This window comes from Puntigrus tetrazona, chromosome 13 (assembly GCF_018831695.1).
Source record: "Puntigrus tetrazona isolate hp1 chromosome 13, ASM1883169v1, whole genome shotgun sequence".
NCBI classification, from domain to species: Eukaryota; Metazoa; Chordata; class Actinopteri; order Cypriniformes; family Cyprinidae; genus Puntigrus; species Puntigrus tetrazona.
In genome coordinates this window covers 8,956,772-8,980,302 of record NC_056711.1, presented here as the reverse complement: position 1 = coordinate 8,980,302, position 23,531 = coordinate 8,956,772, and the positions used below count along the sequence as shown (strand labels likewise).

At 38.3% G+C, this 23,531-nt stretch overlaps 3 protein-coding genes across 3 annotated transcripts in view; 2 read left to right on the top strand and 1 right to left on the bottom strand.

Moving 5' to 3' along the window:
* The window catches only part of sertad2b (SERTA domain containing 2b), a 33,256-nt gene extending 28,042 nt beyond the window's left edge, over positions 1-5,214 (bottom strand). The window contains exon 1 of the mRNA XM_043255604.1: positions 4,967-5,214. The gene's annotated coding sequence lies outside the window, so the exon portion shown is untranslated. The remainder of the gene's footprint in view (positions 1-4,966) is intronic.
* A 2,747-nt stretch (positions 5,215-7,961) lies between these two features.
* Positions 7,962-16,155, top strand: slc1a4 (solute carrier family 1 member 4). Its single transcript, XM_043254563.1, has 8 exons — positions 7,962-8,851; positions 10,077-10,119; positions 11,281-11,346; positions 12,533-12,699; positions 12,795-13,028; positions 13,559-13,753; positions 14,140-14,274; positions 14,775-16,155. The coding sequence occupies exons 1-8, from the start codon at positions 8,337-8,339 to the stop codon at positions 15,034-15,036; spliced, it is 1,617 nt and encodes a 538-aa protein (XP_043110498.1). The 5' UTR covers positions 7,962-8,336; the 3' UTR covers positions 15,037-16,155.
* Positions 16,156-16,679: 524 nt separating this feature from the next.
* Positions 16,680-23,030, top strand: cep68 (centrosomal protein 68). Its single transcript, XM_043255421.1, has 7 exons — positions 16,680-16,848; positions 18,202-18,581; positions 19,080-20,471; positions 20,561-20,683; positions 21,124-21,220; positions 21,744-21,872; positions 22,064-23,030. Exons 2-7 carry the CDS (start codon positions 18,249-18,251, stop codon positions 22,084-22,086), a joined length of 2,097 nt encoding a protein of 698 aa, XP_043111356.1. The 5' UTR covers positions 16,680-16,848; positions 18,202-18,248; the 3' UTR covers positions 22,087-23,030.
* Positions 23,031-23,531: the final 501 nt, after the last annotated feature.

Here is a 23,531-nt window from a genome sequence, read left to right as displayed (position 1 = left end):
TTTTCCACCCACAATATTCAAACATCTCATGACAACCAAGAATATTTTACACGAGAAGAGAGGGAAAATTCTTCTCAAGCACAACTTATGCATGCAGCACAAATGTTGCTCATGCTAGAGGAGGGAAGAAAGGCTCCATTGAAAATATGCCAGATAAACAGACAGAGAAACAGAGCAAGAGAGACCGATTCTTTATCAGGGGTTTTCCTGCATTTTTTGCGAGTGATTTTATGGAATTGAATCATATGTGATGCAATCTGTGTTTTTTATGTGAGGACCATTAAATGCGGTTGCTAACTGAACCACGGTATGCATGACTGAATAACGTAAAGCAGATTACTTGTGTGAACCACTGAACTTTATACTTTAAGATTTTTATACTTTATATCTTTATACACAGAAATCAGGAAAATGAAAGGAAAAACCTTCTAAACCTCAACCACAACAGAAAAAAACTGCCATTTACTGCAATAAAACCAACTGTGGAAACAAGGCTAGATTCATATTCAGTCACAGGAATGAGGAAGTTTGTTGTATTTTTATTAGAACTATGGCATTTGTTAATCAGGATCCATTAATTATCACAAAATGAAACTGAATAGCTATGGCAAATTCGTACAGGGAAGTACGCTGTTGAAAACAAATTGCTCACATCTTGTAACTAGCGCAATATAAATAAGGTGGAAGAACAACATTTTGTATCAAAAAAAAAAAAAAAAATTTGAGTATATATAAAGTGGAAAATGAACATAGGATGGGAAAGCATGTGAAGCTTCGTGCATTGTCATGGTGTGAGCAGATGCTTAGCATGTTTTGTTGAGCCATGAAGAAGCCCCTCTGAGCTATGCTTTTCCGAGGCCCCTCTCCGGCTCGTGCTCTCAGGCCTCCTTCTTCTTTAAAGGTGGGTGTATGAAATATTAATGCTGCAGTACAACTGGCTGCAGGAGAGAGGCTTCTCTCTCTCTCTCTGGATGTGTGTGCGTGTGTGTGTGTCAGAGACAGCCGGCTAACTCTGGCACTGCTGCTGTTCCAGAGACACCCGATCTCTACAAAGCTCCCCGACCTGCTGGGGCCTTCGCTGCCACTGCTACTGCAGATCATTTGAGAGTAAATACTCAAGAACACAGACTCAATGTCAGCACGTAATGGTTTTACAATTAAAGCAGTAGTTTTCAAGTGCTACTTGTCTGTGTCACTATATTCTTTCAAATGTTTAAAAGCCTAAACAAGTGCAAATGACTGGATCTTCCTCGACTTATTCAGAGAAAACTGTTTGAATGAGCCTGACCAGAGCAGCCCGTATCAGCAGTCTGACTTTTCTCAACCCTGGCTCATTTTCTTCTAAACGAATGCCATTTTGCAAGACTTTCAAAGTGACTTATCCGGCAAGTAGCGCTAAAACCATGTTATGTTTTATCTGAAACAGATGAACATGAATCTGGCAATGTTTTATGATGTTGGTTGTTGCATGTATTACGCCGGCTTGACAAAAGAATTTTGCGAGTGGTGCTAAAAGGTTCATTTTTCTATTGTATTTGAAAATAACACAACTTACTCCAAACCTAAAGCTACGTTTTGCCTCTTTGTCACCATCTATGTCTGAAAACTTGGTGTTGCAGTTCCTTGTGGAATTATATCCCATGCTTGGGTTGTACTCCGGCGCGGCTGGATCTAATGTTTTGAGGTAAATGTGTAGCTGTCAGTCACCGGACCAGTGGGAATCCTGTACTTAAACTATGTCTTGAAATATATGATCCAAACAAGAATTTTCACCAGATATTGTCATCTGAACAAGTAAGTAATAGGTCTGTCACACTTACGGAAAAACCATTACAATAAATCATGCTGTCAATGGTGATTCAATTGAACGATCAACTAGCTCACATCACATCAAACCCTGCAAATTATTATTCTTGTACTTTATTCTTATTCTTATAATTATTAATGCTAACAACATCGGTATTGTGTGGCTATGAGTACATTGTGTATTAGCATGTAGATCTCTAATAGTCACATCATTCGAGTTTCATATTAAGAAATACTTTTAACCCAAAAAGCAAACGATGCTCCCTTCCAACTGGTTGTTTTTTTTAAAAAAATACAAATATAAATGGAATATAATAAAATTGTATTCACATGTGGTTCATATAGGCCTAATCCTTTCAAAATTATTTTTTGATATTTATTTATTCCAGATGCTATGAGAGTAGGCTATAATTAATCGATGCCTAATGAGACTGAGGCCATAGCCTGTACTTGCCGGGACAGCTTCTTTATGTTTACAGACGTGACGTAATGACCGAGTACAATGCTTGAATTTACTGTGAAAATCTACCACTCGAATTAGAAAACATTATTACAAGCTAACCGTTGTGAATCAGGTAAAATAAAGCAATAGTTTTGAGCAATGGATGGTTATGTACTTGCTCAAATATTGTTTCTATTAGTTTACATGTGTTTAATGAAGTGTTTAGATGTCATAATAACATAGTATTTTGTAAGAAACTGAGAGAAAATAAGTTTATTTTATTAACTGATAATATACCATAATTTGAGAAAAAAAAAGAATAAGCATATTAAATAAATGTATGGTATGTAAAATTTAAGTAGAATTTTCGAGCACCTTAAAATATAATAATGAATTTGTGAAGGTAAAAATATTTAGCAAGATATTTTTGTGCTATTAAAGTTGTTTTTGGAATCTTACAAATAAAACGTGCTTCCAATGTACTTTTTTTTTGCCAATCTTAAAAAATTAACAAAATTCACATGAAAAATAACTGGACCAACTGCAGGAGAACAAACTAATCATGAAATGTCTGGTTCTGTTGAACAGTTTATAACATATTATAGCAATACGAAACAGCAATACAAGAAAATGCAGGCTACAGGTAATAAAGTGCTTAAGGGAAGTTTTGACACATCTCTCTAGAGGTTTACCATTCAAAATCCCCAGCTCGTCAGCGTGCTTGACGCTTCAGAGTTCAATACAGTGAATGTGCTTCCTGCACATTATAATGAAAAGCAGGTCACTGCCCCAGGCACTGGCAGTTCATTTACACAGAATTCAATGCAAATGCATTTGAGCAATTCAGTAACACTGGACTCATAATTTATAGCACATTAAAACATTATAGAAAGGCAGAAAACTATGGCTATATCATGGATTTAAGTCTACTGAAGGCAGGCTGGGCCTATGCACATGTTAAAGGAATACAAAACAGACCATGGAATAAAGACCTGCTCCTAACTGGTAAACGTCATATCCATGCAGGACATTGTCATTATTCATGCAGGCTACAAACTGGAGCTAAATACAGTTGTAACTTCTCTTCTGAGAGCATAATCCTATTCTGTAAACAGAGTATGGATATTTATGGGAGCGACAACAGTATTCAACAACCAAAGTCACTTTTGAATCCTTTTAAAGTTTAAAAGCTCGCCACTGCAGGCCTATCAGAAAAACAAGAGATTAAATTTCCTCTTTAGAGTAAAATGCTGTGCAAAAACTAAACTTTTACAATTTGACACAATAGACATCATTAGAATGTAAAAGGCTGGCTGGAGAGTGTACGAGCTGGTCAACACTGACCCGTAATGAGGTGACGGGTCTGAACTCTGAGCTCTCTGCCCCAGCAGAGCACTGTACACAGCACACACCCTAATCTGGATTATCAACTAAATTAGATGTGTCTCTAATCCGCCATTGCCAAACTCTTGCCTTAACCACTTGGTTTTTGATAGGCGGGAAACACAAACCAATGTGGCTTTCCTATCGGTATGTGCCGTTTGCTAATGCCGATGCCTACGTGCTCACTTGAAGCGAACATCCTCTACTTAAATCGCTATTATCTAAATAGAAAATAGAAAACTTGTATAAGGCAGTCATTTCAATCTACTGTAGCTCAAGCTACATGCGTGTAACATTATTTTCAAGTTAATGTGCAATGAAATTATTTTCTAAATGCATATTTTTATGTCACTCGATAAAAATATCATAACTCTATCTACTTGACTTTTTTTTCGGGTAACCTATGTAGGTCTTCTCCAATCATTAAGGTCACTTAAACCCGGTCCACATCTCAAGGTCCAATCAACAATCAGTGTACTGGATCAAGTCCTTGCCCTATTTTTTTTTTTCTTCAGTAACCCATTACTCATGAAAATATGTCCAAATAAGAAAGAAACGTCGTTTTAAATCACATCTTTTAAAAAGATGTTCATTTAATTGCTTTTGATTGAGGTGCATTTTACGCAAATCTAATTTTTTCTTTTGCACAGATTTCTTTCATGCGATTTCGCTGCACTGACAAACAAATGCACGCTTAAAGTTTAATTTTTTTTCCCCGAAATTCCTTAATATTTCAGTAACGTGCATTAATTTTCATATTTTTCATGCAACTGAAAAGTTTGAAACGCCTTCTAAAACATATTTTTGTATTTATAAGAAAAAATATTCCTATTTCTGAGAAGAAGAAAAAAAACCCTGATAAACTAAAGCAAAGAAAACTCTCCAGTCGTTTAGTGATACTAATCTAGCATGGCTACTGTACAAAAAAAATAAATAAATCTGCACGCCATACACGGGAGATCGCTGCAGCAGCGCGTCCAGTCAACGGCCTCAGAAAACAGTTATATAATAAAACCAAAGCACGAAAAACCTATTGCTTACTCGGGTCGATTGCACAAAACTATCAACGCGCAGCAATAATAAGTGTGTCATGTGGCTCTGGTCGTTTAAAACACTAATTGCGCATCCAGAAGACGCCAGTGGTGGGCTTCTCCAAGCAGGCTGTGCTTGTGCATGTGCCAAGTTTGCAGACGTGCGTACTTGTATGCAAACAGGTTACTGCTGGCTGGGGTCAATACATGCACGTCAGAACGCTTGCAGGAGCGACCCGCATCAAGACCGACCAGTCAAAACACAGGACTTTACGCCGATAATTCAGTAGGAACGTCCACTCACCCTCCTGAAGGACTTGCACGATCCGGTTAAATGAGTGTAAATCTCAGCGGATTTATTCTCGAATGCGTTTACATTGTATCAGTGCGTTCTGCGTGCCCTGCTGGTCGACATGAATTCGCATGGCACTTTTTGAGCCGCGTGCCTTATCAGCCTGAGAAAATAGTAAACAGTTGCACGTAGGAGACTTCAAAGTGTCCCCGAAAGTAGTAGGCAGGTTGCCTTCGGTGACTCTCCTCGTAGACGCAGTTGCATTGGAGACATTGGATTTGAATGATAGGTTGTTCTGTGAGACGAGGTGGAGTCCCGATTCGCACGCCCCGGCCCCTGTGGTGGAATCAGCCAATCAAGACGCAGAACAGGCTGCCGTTCGTCATGTTATTTAAAGAACCTAACAGACTAGTAATGTGGTGTTTACAGTACGACCAAAAGTGAAGGAGCAGTACGTGAGCTCAAAAATCAGACTGAAAACGTTTCACACGGACAAATTAAATGCATTGGAAACATGTCTACGCTTTTGAAATGTGCATTTGTAAAATGATGCTTACATGTTTCGCTATGGGCTGCTGTAATATCTACTCGAAGTCTCTCAGATTGCCAGGTTCGAGTTCATCAAGTCGCGGAACTGAGAAAAGGCAGCATGCTCTGGCGAGATGCCCACCGACAGCTTGGCTCAATCTTTTTTGTTACAAGTTCAATCTCTGCTGCATAACAGGAAATGGAGTGTTCAAAAAAAAAAAGCCTGCCACTGCGGAAAATAGGCATTAAGTAAAAAGAAAAAGGAAAGTGGGAAAGATGTTTTCTCTCGCATGCTTGTTCTTCAGTGCATTCACCAGCAAAGGAGAATACGGAGTGTTTGCACTAATGTTTGACTAAATGGGACAAAGGGCCAAGAAAGTCTCTCTCTCTCTCTCTCTCTCTCTGTGTGTGTGTGTGTGTGTGTGTGTGTGTTACACGGCTGATGGTGCATGGTCTGATAGAATAAGTGCAAACAGTCATTAATCTTGCAGTCTGACATTTGATTTCAGGTGTTCAGAGTAAAGCTTGCTGTCCTGACAGACTGCTCATTATCAGCTTACCATAACCTCCCTATTAGATTGTAGGTCTCTTAAAAAAATAACAGTATTTATGACAATATAAAATCTATAATGTAAGTGTAACGTTGTCATAATTCTCTTTGAGAGAAGCGACTTGATGATAAATCACTATAACGAAGCAAATCACCATTAATGATTAACATTGCTTTACGAGAATAAAAGGAAGAAGAACAAATAGATTTTTGGAATGCAAATACACAGTATTACAATATGTTGTGCTTATGTGATAAATAAGCAATGGTAATAGTGCCTGAGGGTTTACAATCACACCCAGTATTTTTTATCCAGCTGAGGACTTTGCAAGACAAAAGACTGCCATCTGGTGGTTTGAGAATGTTAATACAGTCTTTCTTTCTTTCTTATCTATACGTAAGCTGCCAGTCTGTTCACTTGAGGTTTTATACACATTAGACAACAGGAGCTCACAGTAGAGTATAGATGTTGCTTAGAACGTATTACTGTACTAATGAGTAAAAATGCAATATATGTTTAGAAGCATTTTTAATATCTTTAAATTACACGGACGCCGTATATTGGGGTGTAAGACAAGTTTAAACCAATTGTTCTACAAAGTAAACAATTAAATACATTTAAGGTCAATCTGGTACAGGAATCAGATTTGCAACTAGATTAGGAGGGGGTCATATGGAGAGAGCTCATCTTTCTTAAGCATGACAACAGCTGCAGGATGTGGTTTGACTTTACATAAGGTCAGTCATTTGTCTCATATATTAATTTTACAATGCTTTTAACGATAGCTTTAATGCAAGCTTCTTTCTCTTCAGTGTACTAGAAGGAATTTTAGAACTATCTGGGGCCTAAAAATCTTCACAGTCTTGTTTTGTCTAAGCCTCCTCACAGTGGGGTTCAGTGTATTATAGTAACGACTGGAGAGCACACTCAGCTTCCTGCTCCTGGTTTGGCAGCTGTGAAATGTTATTTTTGGAACAGAATAGTTGAGGTTCAGGGGAAAGCAACTACAGACAGCTAAAACGAAACAGTTATTTAACTTGAACAAAATGTGGTATTCTAAAATGATAGGTTAAGTTATTTGAATATTGTATTAAGAAAATAAAAGCATAATTAATATTTATATTAATTTAATAACAATTATTAACAATATTAATAAACATTTATTATGTATATGTAAATTCACACAAATGTATGTATATATTTAAGAGAAATATGTTTATATATTAAATATATTTCTATAAAAATATTTTTTATGAATATAAATACATGTGTTTCAAAATATAAATATTTTCTTAATATATACTGTATAAGTGTGTCTTTATATGTACATAATAAATATACACTATAAACAGTAAATGCACACACATGTGTTATTATATTATGCTAAAAATCTGCAAATGTTAATAATAATAAATAATAATAATAATAATAATATAATACAACAAAAACATAATGGGCTAATTTAATAAAATGAATCCTTTTGTGTCATTCATGAATATAAATAATCTGATTGTAACAATAAAAAGCTAACACTATGCCTTATTTGATTAATGTATGTTTCGTATGTACACAAAAAAATCTACTTATCTACTTTAATCTACCAAGAAAACAATACACTGAAGAAACTATATTTTATGTAAGTGGTTGCAAGTTATTTTAGCTACATTCAAATAAATTTTGTTGAGAAATGTTGCTTATTTAATAATACCTAAAATAATTGTTTGCAACCACTTACCTAAAATGTAGTTTATTCAATGTATTGTTTTTTTTTCTTCAGAGTAATAATATATATATATATATATATATATATATATATATATATATATATATATATATTCATATACACACAGGCACACATATAATTTTTATTACATATATGCATGTAATTATTTTATTTTAGTCCTTTTTTAACATAAGAAAATACAGGAAAAAAAATGTAGACATGGTAATGAATGCAATTTTGTAGATAGACACTGCACAATGAAATGTACTAATACGCAAAATAAAAAAGGCACACATATTAATAATAATAATCACCCAATAATAATAATAATAATAGCAATAATAAGATGCATGGATATAAGCAACCCTTTGCCTTGTTGCATCATTTCATCTTGGTCCAGGAGTGCGCATGTCCTGGATCCTCATCTTTCAGGACCCCTCGTCATTGGTAGATGCAGCACATGTCTATAAGTGCCGGCTGCTTTCTACAAGCGCTCTCCAGTCCGCTCTATTCCAAGCGCGCACGCGGCTGATGAGAAAAGCCTGGCACCGCTTTTTAAACGTGTGGAAAAACTGAAACCATGGAGGAGAAAAAGAACGAAATCAACGGACACGCCGGCCACAAAAGCCCTTTGCCGGCGGTCTCAATTAAATCAGAAAAGAGCAGCTTTAAAGAACGGCTAACGGTCTTCTTCAAAAGAAACCTGCTCGTGATCTTGACGGTGTCCGGGGTTCTGGTGGGCGTCGGGCTCGGGATGATGGTTCGGAAAATGAACCTAACCCGAGCGCAAATGACTTACTTCGCCTTCCCCGGGGAGATGCTGCTGAGGATGCTCAAGATGATCATCCTTCCTTTAGTGGTGTGCAGCTTGATCTCTGGCGCTGCGAGTCTGGACACGCGCTCGCTGGGGAAGCTCGGAGGGATCGCCGTGTCTTACTTTCTGGTGACCACTCTGATCGCTTCGTCCATCGGGGTGGCTCTCGCCTTCATCATCAAACCCGGCGTGGGAGCAGGAGCGCTCAATTCCAACAGCTTGGGGCTGGAAGGCGTGAGCTCCAACAAAGAGACGGCGGATTCGTTTTTAGACCTCGCAAGGTATTAACTGCTGATAGAAATGATAACAGTAGCCTGTCGTTCAAAGTGAGAGATGCAGCGTGCGCCGTGGCAGCGCTTAATCCGCTCCTGCAAGTTCCCGGCGTGATTAGCTGTGTGTGTGTGTGTGTGTGTGTGTGTGTGTGTGTGTGTGACACTCACGAATGCACAAGATCATGTGACGGGCTCATACTTTACGCATTCAAATAGAGAAATGTATTTGCATTTAATTTTTTTGCCAGAGACAGAGAAAGAACAGCTGGTGAAATACTCATATTTCTTGCAAGATAATTTATCTCTTACTTCGCAAGTTCAGCAAAAGCGGGGCAAATAGGATTGATAAACTTATATAATCACTAATCAATTTTTAGTTTGATTTCATTTGTTAGTCTGTTTTAACGTATATAGTGTATAGTGGTGGATTATATTTATTAATTAGGCTACTGTATATTAAGCCTATTAGTTATCCTGGCATGCATGTTGTACAGTTAGAAGCCACAATGACCCAGTTGTTTCTGTGCTATAGGACAGATGTGTTATTTTCTGATAAGTGCTGGTTTTATATGCTTTTTTAAATAGTAAAAACAAACAAACAAGTCTTTAGCTGCTCCAAAACAGACTACCATATAGTGGGGTTGTGACCACCATGTAGTAACAAACAAACACTTCATCTAGGTTTTTTGTTTGTTTGTTCGTTTACATGTTTACTATCAATTTAATATCACTTATCCTTTATTTTTTACCAATCTGAAAATACACTTTTTAGTTGTTTGATCTATGTGGGACAAAGATACCGATATCTTGAAACCAGGAAAGTTTTTTTCTTTTGGAATATAAATCTGGTGCGCAATTATGTAATGAACTTGAAGAACAACTGTATAATAGGCTTGCATGAACCTGGAGAAAATACATTTCTTTTTTACCTCACAGTTCACTAGATTAATCCTCTTTTTAATGCAGGTCATATGATGAATGAGAACTGAACTCAACAATTCATTCTGTATTCCAAGTGAATGGAATTTGTGTTTACAAATTTGTATATGGATTTGTAAATACAAATATGGATTGTACGGATCATTGCAAAACTTCCTTTTTGGGTCACTCATGCTGCAAAGTGCTGGGAATTTAGCAAAGAAACATCAGTGGTGTCCATCTGTGATGATAAGAGCTCATTTTTACACATGTCTGCATCACTGGTTTATCTTTCGTGCTTGTTTTTCCTTTTCAGAAACCTGTTTCCAGCCAACCTGGTGGCTGCAGCTTTCCGCTCGGTAAGTTACTTTTTTCCTCCAGCTGTCACTAAAACACACACACACACACACACACATTCACACAAACAGATATGTTCAGAATTTATATTTATAGATCATTTCCTCCACGTTACAGCTCCTTCATCTTTAATTGAGAGAGTCACAAAATGGAGCAACCATTTTTTGGCCTCGCTCAATAAATACCTCCCATCCTCTCTCACCACCAAGCAACCAGGCAGTTACCATAGCAAGCTGATTCCATTCCTCGGCGCCTGGCAACCTGCCTTGGTTCACTGGGTTGTACCACACGGGCAACTGCTCAACAGTGAGCACGCTCTGCTCAAAGAGAGGTCAGGAGGTTCGGTGGCCAGGGTGGGAGATAGTATCTCTGGTGCCTAGACCCGAGCATGTGGACGACCCCATTGACACAACCTGAACGGGCCAGTTATCAATTTGTAAAAACAAAAAAATGTTTTTGCAAAGGCCAAAGTAGATTTAGAAAGAGAAACAAGGTCATTAGGTGCAGATGGGATGTTTCTTTGTCCAGTGGGATTTCAATCGACATTTACCTGGATGGAGGCCAGAAAGGCTTTAAAAGAGAAGAGACCGAGATTAGCAGGATTAATACAGAAATGCCTGGGAATTATTTAAATGGCCAGTTAAAAACGGACTCGTGTGAAGTAATTCTTGTAGATCTATTACAGTCTTAATTATCTCTAACTGACATATGTTTATGGATTTTAGTTTTACTATCACATCAGATTATACAAACACTGTCAATTAATCTCAGTTAAAGACTCATTATACTGCATCTGAACCTTCAGAGCCCTTTTGTGCACCAATTTTTATTATGTAAAAACTGTTTTTTAAAAAACTATTCGCAAAAAAAACTAAACTGAGTGCTCCAACTCATATAATTGGAGTTTTTGAGGAGCAGGGGTTCTGAATAGCAGGGTTGTGGGGGATCACTGTCATTGTCTGTGTGTAAACCAGTCTCAAAGTCCTCTTCAGCTAAACTTTAAATGCTGCTTTTGTGAGTATTTTGGCACTAGAAACAGGCTTAGTGCAGAGAAATAATCAAATGCATCACAGTTCATGAAGCTGCGCACTGAAATGGACTGAAACCTCTCTGTGATAAGCGCTGCATGTAGCTCATGTCTCCGTCTCTTACTTTTGTCACAGTATGTCACTGATTACAAGACAATTCTTATTGGAAATGGAACAAATGGAACACTCAACTACCAGAAGGTACGCAGTCTATTCATTTTCGAATAATATTTTTTACAATTTTATAATAATGTAAAATATATGTAATTATGTGTTATTTACCATAAGGTTCATTTTTAAGAATGCACCGTTAAAAACACAATTGTCAACACACACATCAAGCCGCTTGTTGAAATGTCAGTTTAACCCAGTTATTTTGCGCTTCTTAAAAGACTCAAGTCCAATTGGGGCCTCTTGGCTGGGTTTTATGTCCGACCACTCAGTAGTGTTGGCTCTTTGGCAGCCTTAAATGAGCTTGCTGTTTGTTTGCTCAGGGCCAGGGTTGACGCAGCCGGTTTTGCTGCTCCTGTCCGACTGAGTACTCAAGCAGCTGGAGATGGCAAGCCTTTCCCAGAAGGCTTTTTCAATGTGCCTCCGATGTGTCTGCATTCTAGCAATGGGCTTGTAGAATAACTCAGGGAGGGCAGATGATGCAAACATTTAAATAAGTCCCAGATCACCAAAGAATTGGACAGTACGCATATTTGCTAATTAGGAGTTGTTGATCCATTTAACACACTTTAAGATTAGAAAAGTTAACATATATACTACACTATGCACGTGATTAGCCTTTGTATAAACGATTGGGTCTTCATTACATCCTGGCTCAGCTGAAATGTCTCATATCTGTTGGTGCATGGGTAAATATGTGGGCAATCCCTCAGAACGCTTGAGGTCCATAATTGCATAAGTAGGGCTTACAGAACAACCAGTACTGTGTGCCAAGTGATGAGCCATGCCTGGATGTGTGATAAGACCCAGAACAAGAGCAGGATTCAATTGAACGGTAGCTCAGTCCCGTCCGATCTTCATCACCCAACTGCCACCACCGCCGAGAGAAAGGCAGATACAGAGCCAAGCTTCATCACGTTTCGTCTTTTGAAAGTCGCTTGTCCATGCACAATCGCATACAATTCAGTGGCAGGGAATAGGGATGAAAACAATAGTTAATATAGGTTAATTAGCAAAATCTGAATTTATCAGAGCACATTAATGTCGCATTTGTCGCTAAATACAATATCAGCTTCTAATTTAGTTTGCTGTTGCATTGTTCACCTTTGACCAACTGTGTGCTGCCACGAAAACATGAAATATGCTAAATGCAATGTCATAATTTTTGATGGTCCACTGTGTAAGTCAAAGACAAACATGTTCTGGTGGTTTTCAGGTGCCCTATGGAACAGATTCAGATGGAATGAATATTCTGGGCCTTGTTCTCTTTGCTATGGTTTTTGGAGTTGCTTTGAGAAAGCTTGGTGCAGAAGGAGAGGAGCTCATTCGCTTTTTCAATGCTTTTAATGAAGCCACCATGGTACTGGTGTCTTGGATCATGTGGTAAGTAAAGACCTATCTATCTATCTTTTTTACTCTGTAAACTAAAAAACGTAAAACATGCACATCATGATACATTCTTTTGTTTTGCCCTTCAGGTATGTGCCTTTTGGCATCATGTTTTTGGTTGGCAGTAAGATTGTGGAGATGGAAGATGTGGTTCTGCTGGTCACTAGTCTGGGGAAATACATTTTTGCCTCTATTCTCGGCCACATCATCCATGGTGGCATCGTCTTACCTCTTATCTACTTTGGGTTTACTCGTGCAAACCCCTTCAGTTTCCTGTCTGGCCTCATTACACCTTTCACCACCGCCTTTGCTACCTGCTCCAGGTACTTTGTTATATTGCATATATTTCTGTATTTCTATAAGCAGGTTCATTTGCCTCCCAGAATGTGACTTAAAAGCTTTGTTTAATTTTTTCCTGGAATCACTGCAGTCCTGCTAAGTCTTTTGTTGCTGAAATGTAAAAACCTTGATTTGTTGGCAACGGTCCCTTAAGCAGGTTGACAAATTAAGATTCTTGAACGTCTTTTCCATAATTTGATGGTTTGTTTGCAGTCTTAACACTTTTGGACTAGTCGAAAGCAGTGTTATTGTTCAGTAAAAAAACTAACATTGGTTAAACCGTAATAAAAATATATTGAAAGTTTTTAAAATCTGATGCATGAGCCTGACAAAATGACTATAAAACTGATAGGTATTATAAAAAATATTGTATAAAAATACAAAAATATCTCCGATTGGGACTGATGCCATTAAAATTTCGTTATAATGTTTTTTTTCACCAATAGATTAGCTATGACCATTATTACATCTAATTTGCCATTGCATACTGAAACTGTTTTCTGTGTTTGTGCAGCTCAGCGACTCTGCCCACCATGATGAAGTGTGTGGAGGAGAACAACGGTGTCGACAAACGAATCAGTCGGTTCATTTTACCGATCGGAGCCACCGTCAACATGGACGGAGCAGCCATTTTCCAGTGCGTTGCAGCTGTGTTTATCGCTCAGCTCAACAACATTGAACTCAACGCAGGCCAGATCTTCACAATCCTGTGAGTGTACATCACTATGAGGCCTTTCTTCAATCAGCTGGAGTATCGACAGATACCTCGAACATCCCTGTATCTATACTGTTCACATTGAACATGCTTTAAATCTAAACAAGGCAGGGATGCTAAGCTTGATCTAAATTCACATGAAACACACACTCACTCTCTGGAGCCTGTCCCAGTGTGCAAGGTTACACTGTCAAGTGTGCAGCAAGCGATATAGAGCTGAGGCTGTGATAGAGGTTTGGATGATGATGAATGAGTTATCACCGTTCTGGCTGTTAGAAACATGGCACTTAACTCCAGGGAATTTGTTTCTGTAATAAGTGAACGATTAATCACTTGGTAAAAAGCAACTGCTAAACGACTGTCTATTGGCTTATTTCAAGGGTGACAGCCACCGCCTCCAGTGTGGGAGCAGCAGGTATACCAGCTGGAGGGATCATCACCATCGCTATCATCCTGGAGGCCATCGGTCTGCCCACCCATGACCTGTCGCTCATGTTGGCCGTGGACTGGATTGTGTAAGACAGCTTCTACCATTCATATTCAATATCAGTTAATTGAATTATGATACACTGATCAATGGCATATATCTCATACAATCTCATTTATCAATATTAGCCCAGCCTTGTGTTTTTGAGTTGCTGTATCAGTGTCATATTTACTGGACAGTAAGAAAATCTGAGAAATGTTTCATATTAGAATGATTTCTGAAGGATCCTGTGACACTTAAGACTGGAGTTATGATGCTGAATAATCTTTGTCATCACAGGAATTATATTTGAAAATATAAAATACTTAAAAGACTTATATAACTTATATAAGTATATTTATGTGTGATAGTATAAGGTATGAAATAAATATATATATATATATATATATATATATATATATATATACATATATATATATATATATATATATATATATATATATATATATATATATATATATATATATATACATACAGTTTTTAACTCTTATGTAATCTGTTAACAAACTGTGTCTGATGTGTGATCAGAGACCGAACCACTACTGTTGTGAACGTGGAGGGGGATGCACTCGGTGCGGGCATTCTTCACCACATCAATGAGCAAGAGATGAAGAAACAAAGAGAACAGGAGGAGCATCACGAGGAGCAGGAACTGCAGGAGGTGAGGGTGGAGGTGGTGGCTAATGTTAAAGCAGAAGAGGAGACCTCCCCTCTCGTCACACACCAGAACCAAGGAGACAGTTCCTCGCGTGAAACACTCGACAGGGACGGTGTGGAGTCTGTGCTGTGAAGTGCTGACTGTGGTCTCTTCTCTTTCTTCTTCACTCTTCCTCTATCTCACTCCTTTAAAAACCACTACAGACACGATGTTGCCTCCAGTGTGACGTTTACATCAAGCATAAAGTTTATTCAGGTCTGTGAGTGGAACACTAATGGTCAGTTTGCTCTTTTACATTTAGTACTTGACAGGACAGGTTACGTTATGATAATCTTATCCAGTTGTGCCAAAATTATTTCATATTGTAATTTTTGTGTATGGGAACATGACCCAGATTATGTGCAAAACCTAAAAGGGAACATTTCCACTGCGCGAGCAGATTTCTGGTAAAGACATGGATAGTAATGAAAATCATTCACAGACTGACCTCTTGCTCTGTTTGTTTGCTATATTTTAACTGACTGTGTGAAACATTAACTATTTTGAAGATAGACCGGAAAGTATTTGCTGTAAATATGTGTGTCCCTAATGGCAAATTCTGTTGCATTGTGGTAGTGTCCGGTGATTTATTGGGGACTATATCGAAACTGTGCATGTGTGCTTGTGAAACACTCTTGGGAATTCTAGCAGATTCTGAGCCTGTGCTTTATGGTTGTATTACTTTCAAATCTGGTGAACTTTACATTTTTAAATGAACATTATTACAACTCAGGGTCACAGGTGATATTCAACCTGATGATGAGAGACACGCTGGAGGCCAAACATTTCTTGATAGACTTCAATTTTTTTACATTAAAAATAAACACTGCTGACCCAAGAACATCACCCATGGCATCCAGTGACACCTAGTGCTCAGTGGAATTATAAACATTGACTTTGTCTTGATTTTTTTTTTATGTACATGCCCAACTGTAAGTTTGGCCATTAGTTAAGGAGTAAACGATTTTAAAACGACAATTTGATAAGTATGAATGAGTTTAATTTATTCTAATTGTTTAGCCTTTTGTACCACATTGAAAATTATTTTTGTTAAGGGTTTATAAACTCTAAAAGCTGTTAATTAGCACTTGATTAGTGTGTATTATATGCATTTTTCCTTATATTTTTTCACTCTTTTAACCGTGTTATCTTGTTACCGACGTATCTGTGTGTCTCTGCTTACTATTAAATCAAAAGCATTTGTGTCTCTGATTTACATGCATTTTGACGGTTTTTACGCAATTGTATTATTATGAGAATCTCACAATAGATCTAAATTGAATACATTTCCCTGCAAGTGACAGGGGTGATTATTTTTGGTAACCATTACAATTTCCTTTGCGGACACAGAGGGATTGTCCTCCAGGGGGCGCTTATACAAGACGCTTTTCTCCTCACTGTACACTAAAAGTGCAATGATTTAAATCTTTAATCGACGTATGTGTTCTTTAATATAAATTAAAGCATGCATAATGAATACGTGAACTTTTTTTAAACCCTCGTTCTATAATCACAAGCGGCTATGATTGGTCGTTTATGAGCAGCGCTGAGAAATGTAACACGCAAGGCATGACAATCCGTTATCTCATCAGCGGTTAACGACCAAGAAAAAAAATTAATAAAGCTGGTCTCCGCCAATGTTTTGCCCAAATTACGTACCATTTAAGCCACATTATTATGCGCATGCGTATTAATAAGAAACTTGAGTCGGTGTGCCTGCTGCAGTTTCACGTCGCTGTTGGCTGGAAGCGACAGTCTCGCGCTGCTTGTCCCGCCTCCGTGTCATGAAGCGCTTCCTCCACCGCTCGGATTCCACAACAGCACGGGTTTATTTATCGTAGTATATCTCTAAATTATAAACGCAGTTCGTGGAGCTGCCCGAGGGACTGTCTTTAGCCCAAACCGGTACGTAAAAACAGCTCAAAGAGATGAATAATGCATGGTGTTCAGCGGTGAAAGCCAAGTGAAAGTGATGTCGACAGAGGTGTGAAGCCGCTGTAGGATGGATTCGCGTTCCTGCCTCATTACTAACAGTTTAGCATCGCTTTGTGTGCTGCCGCTTGTTGCGACATGCGTTTGATCACTGGTGCGTGTGTTATTGGAGAATAATTTGACTGATTTTATTCTAAGCAAAACATTTTCCGCACAAGAAAGTTATTCGCAAATGCGTTGTTTCCCATGCGTTATGTGCACGTTTGCCGTTCTTGTTTTAATTTTTGCATGCCTTTGTGTTGAATGTAACATGAAGCGCTTTACGCGGAAGGCACGCTGGTTCCTCTATTAGCTTACCTTTGTGTAGTTTTCCTAATGTTCGTGTAGCGTTTAATTGGGGAACCGCTGAAAACTTTAGTATAGTGGTTGCAGGTTTTCGTTACTAAACAGGCAGATCGTATTTTTATTGTGAACTGTAGGCTGTGTGATTTATGTTTGAATCGATTTAACAGTAAATGTATCGTTTCAGCGGAAATGTGTAGTGCAGCGGGCACTGTGCCTTCTTTAGGCACTTGTTTGATGACCAGGTTTCCATGGTAACTGTCAGTCAAGCCTATGTGACCTTCTGTAAGGACCTGCTCTGTTTGAACTGATCTGGTGCCATTGAAGCCCTAGGATCAGCCTCCGAACAACATATAGCCCTTCAAACTGGCAGTAAGAATTATGGGAACTGTGTCATACTAAAAATTAAAAGGAACTCCAGGATGGTTCAGTGGTGAAGACACACGATTGTCTTTGTTTGCAGGCAGACTATGATTTAAATGCCCCCACGTGATCGCTTCCCATGATATGCCATTTTCTGTCGGTTGCCATGGACACCAGGCACATCAGCCAATCAAAAAACAGATACAGTCTAGTATTGCTCAGAGAAATTGCATGGTCTGCATGCTGTTGCATGACGCTTTCATCTGACACATAAGCATAGAAGTCTAGACATTATATATTGTAAGTATTATTAAGTTGAATTAATACATTATTTTTCATTGTTAAACTTTGTATTTTTTTATTAATTAATTTTTTTACTTTTTAAGATTTTTCAGATTAAATCTGTTAGCAGTAGTAGGTTAATACTTTTGTAGTTAGGGATGGACTAACTAAAGAGCATTCAAGAATTTCAGGCAAGCCTGAACATGTAGCTTTAATGAGATTGCTTATCCAGATAAGAAGCAACTCTAATGGAGCAAAGGGGCCATGCATCATATTAGACCTCACTTGTTAAGCTTATTGAAGCAGTGTTTAATGCACAGTGTGGTTATGATTTTTCAGCCGTCGCTCTGGCCAAATGAGGAAGCACAGAATGTGGATGTGTCGCTATGGCTCTCGGAGTTGACAAGGCCTTATCAGACACCTCAGAAATGGAGAACAAGAGCTATGGGAGGTGGAAGACCAGGATCCCGGAGTTCAACCGCAGAGGTCAAACTAGACCCCTCAGTCACAGAGCAGCTGAGAGAACGAGGCCTGCAAATGTCCTGGAGACCAAGGACTCAGACAAAGAGAGGAGTGGCAGCAAAAAGACTGTCACTATGGCACCTGTTTCCAGGTGTATGCCAGACAAAAGCCTCTATATCATGAGAAAACCACTGATCTCCACACAATGGCAGGTGCCCATCCTGAAGAACTCATCTACACATGAAGACTCAGAGAGGGTAAGAATCTAAAGAAAGAAAGTCTTAGCTGTTGAGTATTTTTAATCGAATTTCCAAATTTTGCATCTAAAATGGATTTTTTTTTTTAAATTCTGATTAATTTGGTTAATCATTGATTAGACATTCAAAGCTGTTACTGAGCCACAACTCCCTAACTGAAGAATTTTTTTGATAATAATAGGAAATGGTTTTTGAACACCTATACTTGAGCATCATATTACAAAGATTTGTGTCACTAAAGGCTGGAAATTCATTGTTGCCATTACGGAAATATTTTTAAATTTTAATTTACATTTTGTAATTTAGCAGACCCTTTTATCCAAAGCAACTTGCAAAATTTGTAAAATATTATTTCACAGTGTTATGGTTTACCTGTAAATGTAATCAAATAAATGCAGCCTTGGTGAGCATAATGCAGCAGCAGCAACAAAAACATATCAATCCTGCGTCCCAGGATTTCCTATTAACCATTTCCTCTTTTTGTCTATTTTTCCTCAGATCAGTTACACAGCAGATTTTTCTAAAGAAACGGACAAAAGTCTGTCTAAACAGTCATTCAGACGTATCCCAGAAGATTGTCCATTTTATAAATCTTCCCCACCGTTATCCAGAGAAGACCTGGATTCCTCCATGAGCGTATCAGACCTCAGACTGTGGTCATGTGACAGGGATCCTATTTTTAACTCTTCAGCTGCCAAACGCAGTCTATCCAGTCCCCCTTCAGCTTCTTTGAGCCTCACAGCACCCCCAGTGCCTAAGTGGACATCCACTCCTAAAAGCACTTCGTATTCATCCGATCATACATCTCGTTTCACAAGAAAGGTAAAAACAAGGCAAGGTGAGTTGATGGACAGAGGAAGAGACTCTCTTCTCAACACAGGATCTTACAGTAAGAACCATCAACATGGATTCAAACACATGTCGCCTTATCAGGCCAACTATTGGGCCTGTGCCGTCCCCAACTCTATGCCACCCTCTCCGAACCGCAAATCTCCCAGTTGGGATCCTGAAAAGGAGTATCAAGAGCTCCTGGACTACACATACCCTCTGAGACCTAACATGGCTGGTACATGGGGTTCATCAGAAGTGGATCTTCTCTTGCGATCCGATCCATTGTTACAAGACTCGGGCATAGAGTTAGACCGCTCTTCCATTCTGTCCTGTTTAGACCTGTCTCGACAGGAACGGTGTAGCCCAGGATTAGCGCAAAGGTCAGCTGAGTTTTGTGCTCTAAACAAATCTCATTCTAAGTCCTTAGATGGCATCATGTCCAGTAGTCTGTATTCTTCACTAGACCAAACTGGCTTGTCAGTTGAGAGTCTGGATTGCGACGGGAAGCCACAGGGCCATTATCGCAAATTTGGCATCTTCTCGACATTCAAACCAGTCCCTACATTCATTAGTTCAACACACATCCTTCCTCGTCCTGATTCGCTGGACGAGTTGAATGAGGAGTTTCTTCGTCTACCAGAACGGCTTCAAGAACTTCAGGTGCTTTCACAGCAGCTGAGGGACATTAGCGACCAGATGAGCCAACCAGTCATCACCAGCTGGGGATCCCTGGAGAGCGGGATCACCTCAGTCCGATCAGCGATGGCTCAAGTGGGAAAACAGGAACCACTGGTGGAAGAAAGGGGAGATGAAGATGTGGAAGAGGAAGGGAGATCAGTTTCTGAAATTCCTCTCACACACGAGGATCATTCAGAGAAAGCAAAGGAGCCTGGTTCCACAATCCAGATGATTAGCCAAGACATGAATAGGAGGAACCTGAGGGAGGTGGAAGCTGTTATGGATCGACTGAGCGGACTGTCAATGTCAGAGCTTCAGAGGACAATACCAACAGACCAGAACGAAAATGAGACCAAGGAGTCACTAATGCAGCACATACAGGTGAGTAGGTCTGTAGGTTCTGTTGTTGTTATTGTGAAGTCCTGAAATGGCTGAGAATTAATGAGAACTGTTTTATCGTTTTTTAATAGGCATTTTGCTCGAACTTAGAAAAGCTGATTCAGTGGTTGCATAAGGTGGTAGAAAAAATAGAAGTTCTTTCTCCTCCCATGGTTGACTTGGAGAGTGTCAAAGCCTCCTTGGCTGATTACAAGGTTTGTAAACTACACTCTCATTTATCTTTAGATTTTTTTGAAAGAAAGTAAAATGTTTGTATAGAAAAAGTTAGCAATTTATATTTCAAATAGATTCTGTTCAGCAAAGCATCCTGAAAAAGATGTCTCTATTTCCACAATTAAGCAGCATAACTGTTTTCAGCGATGATAATGAAAGAAACCTTTTTTTTGAGCAGCAAGTCATCATATTAGAATGGTTTCTGAGGCATCAGTTTGTTTAAATAGTAATATTTTGTATAATAATGCAGCTTTGGTGAGCATAAGAGATGTTTTTTCTTCCAAAAACATTAAAATAAAAATCTTACGGACCCTAACAGTTCTAAATGGTAGAGCACATGCATGTAACAATAAGAAGTTTAAAACCTTTATAACAAAAGATGTTCAAAAAGCACATAACATTACCACATGATATTTTCCAGAGTTTTCAGGAAGAAGTTCAGGCTCATAAGCCCCTCACAGCAGATGTTCTGCAGACCGGAGAGATGCTTTTGCACTGCATGAATTCAGCCTCTCCATGTGAGTCTCGCTACCTTCATCAAAATGTGATGCAATAAGAAAGTATCATTACAAAATCCCTCTACCATTCTGCTGCTGTACTGAATCTTGAGTTGGCATGACTACTTTGAATGGCAGGAAAAGCCGCATTTTCTTACTGAACCCTAAGTGGTGGCTCCAGAGGTATTAAGTTGTGAAGTTACATTACAAGTTATCATTTATATTACAATAAACATTAGACATTTTTATCTTCCAAAGCACCATAATGCACTCTTTGTTTCTTGATCAGTTGGTACAGTTCTACAAGTATACCGCTTCTCAGCTTTAGACATGTTGTGCAGAGTAACCTAATACTTACACTGGACCGAAACAGGAAACGCTCCGCTTGGAGAATGCGGCCATGCATGCTTAACTTAAGACAGCCGTGCTGTTGCCTAGCTAGCAAACTTAATTTCAGAATTCACATCAAGCATTGTTTTTGTCGACACATTACTCTTTAGCTGTTCTCATGTAGCTGCTAATATTTCTTTTCCTGATTCCTCAGTTCTGAAAGACACGCTGGTGCTGATCGAGAGGCAGTCTCACACACTGGAAACTCATTCAGAGTATCTTTTCTCCTCTATTCTGTCAGCCATGGACAGCCTCACTGACCCCAGATCTGAGGAAGCATCAGGTAAATGATCAACTATTATTACAGTGCCCTCTAGTGTCATCAAAAGGTCTCAAAATCCATGACTGAGTTGTAATCATTGTCATATAAAGTTCAGTATTCACATGTAAATAGTTTGTGTCACCTTGACTGTAGCCTCTTTTCATTCATCAGAATTCTGCATAATCAAATACCTTCTCACTCTTTCTCCACAGAAGCAGTTTCTGCCAATTATTAGGAATATCTTCACTGAAACAGCCTTTTTGGTGTTTTCACATCAAGGATGAAAAACACTTCTTACTTGACTCGTATATCACCATTATCTTTGTTTTACACCAGGGGTGTCAAACTCAGTTTCTGGCGGGCCGGAGCCCTGCAGAGTTTAGATGCAACCCTAATTAAACACACCTGATCCAGCTAATCAAGTACTTCAGAGTATATGCGTTTTAGCAGGGTTGAATCTAGGACCTCCAGGAATTGAGTTTGACACCCCTGTTTTACACGCTTAACACGTTTACTGTATCCAGAAGTGGTGTTACGTGCTGTTGTCACAAGCTTGAGTTATCTATCACGTGTGAAACATTTTTCACTTTGTCTTTTTTTAATTAAAAAATGTCCTGCGATGGCTCAGCTTACTAATACTGGTTTGACTGAAGAGGTGCACAGACATTGTGCCAATTGTGATTGTGATCTCAGGTTATTACCCTATTAAGTTTTAATGGAGAGCAGTTCAGCCTCCTTTAGCGTCCCTGCAGCTTTAGTTTCCCTTCTGAGTAACCTGTGTCTCAAAAATATATCGTACTTTTCGACGGCTAATTAGTGTAATTAATGGTATCATTAATATATGAACATACTGAATATATGAATAATCTGTTTGGGGAACATTCATACATTTAAGTAAATAATTTTTTTTTTATTATGCTACAGCAATAGTTCATTCAAACATTTAAATTGTCATTATTTTCTGACCCTCACGTCATTTTTTCATTGCACATAAAAAAGATATTTTGAGAAATATCTGTTGTTTTAAGTCCGTAGTGTCCAATGTCGATCAGTTTTGTGCCTCTTTTTTTGAGACACAAAAAGTTTTGAAGAACTTTAGCTGCAGAGATCACAGATTGATGTGAAACTGTTTTTATGCTGATGACAAAAGGATTTTTAACAATAAACATTCTGCTTTTTGATAGTTTTCTTATTTTGGTTAATAGATTAAAATCTAGATTTCTGTGCAAGTTTCGATATGGATACTAAATTAAATGCAAACTTAATTCCATTTAAGTACAGTGTACTCAGGGATTACAATTAATGCATACAGAATCACATACAGTATTAAAATAGGTCCTTAATTCACTCAGGCCTTTAGAAAGTCTTCTAAAATTGCATTAAATTTAAAATTAAGTGAATTATTTCATTTACAACATCCACGGAACCAGTATCCTTATTATCTACAGCTAAAACTAAATTGGTTTTGGTTTATTAGAAAAATCAAATATAAATATTACAATTGTTAATGTCAAAATTATAAATGTTACCACATCAGCAACTTTAAGTTTACATTTTAAAACACAACATTTACAGTAAAATTACAATGAAAAAGAGTTCTAAATATTAATAAATGCTGTAATAAGTCAGTAAATAATACTACAATACTCCAATATATCCCATCTGGGATATGTGAAATAT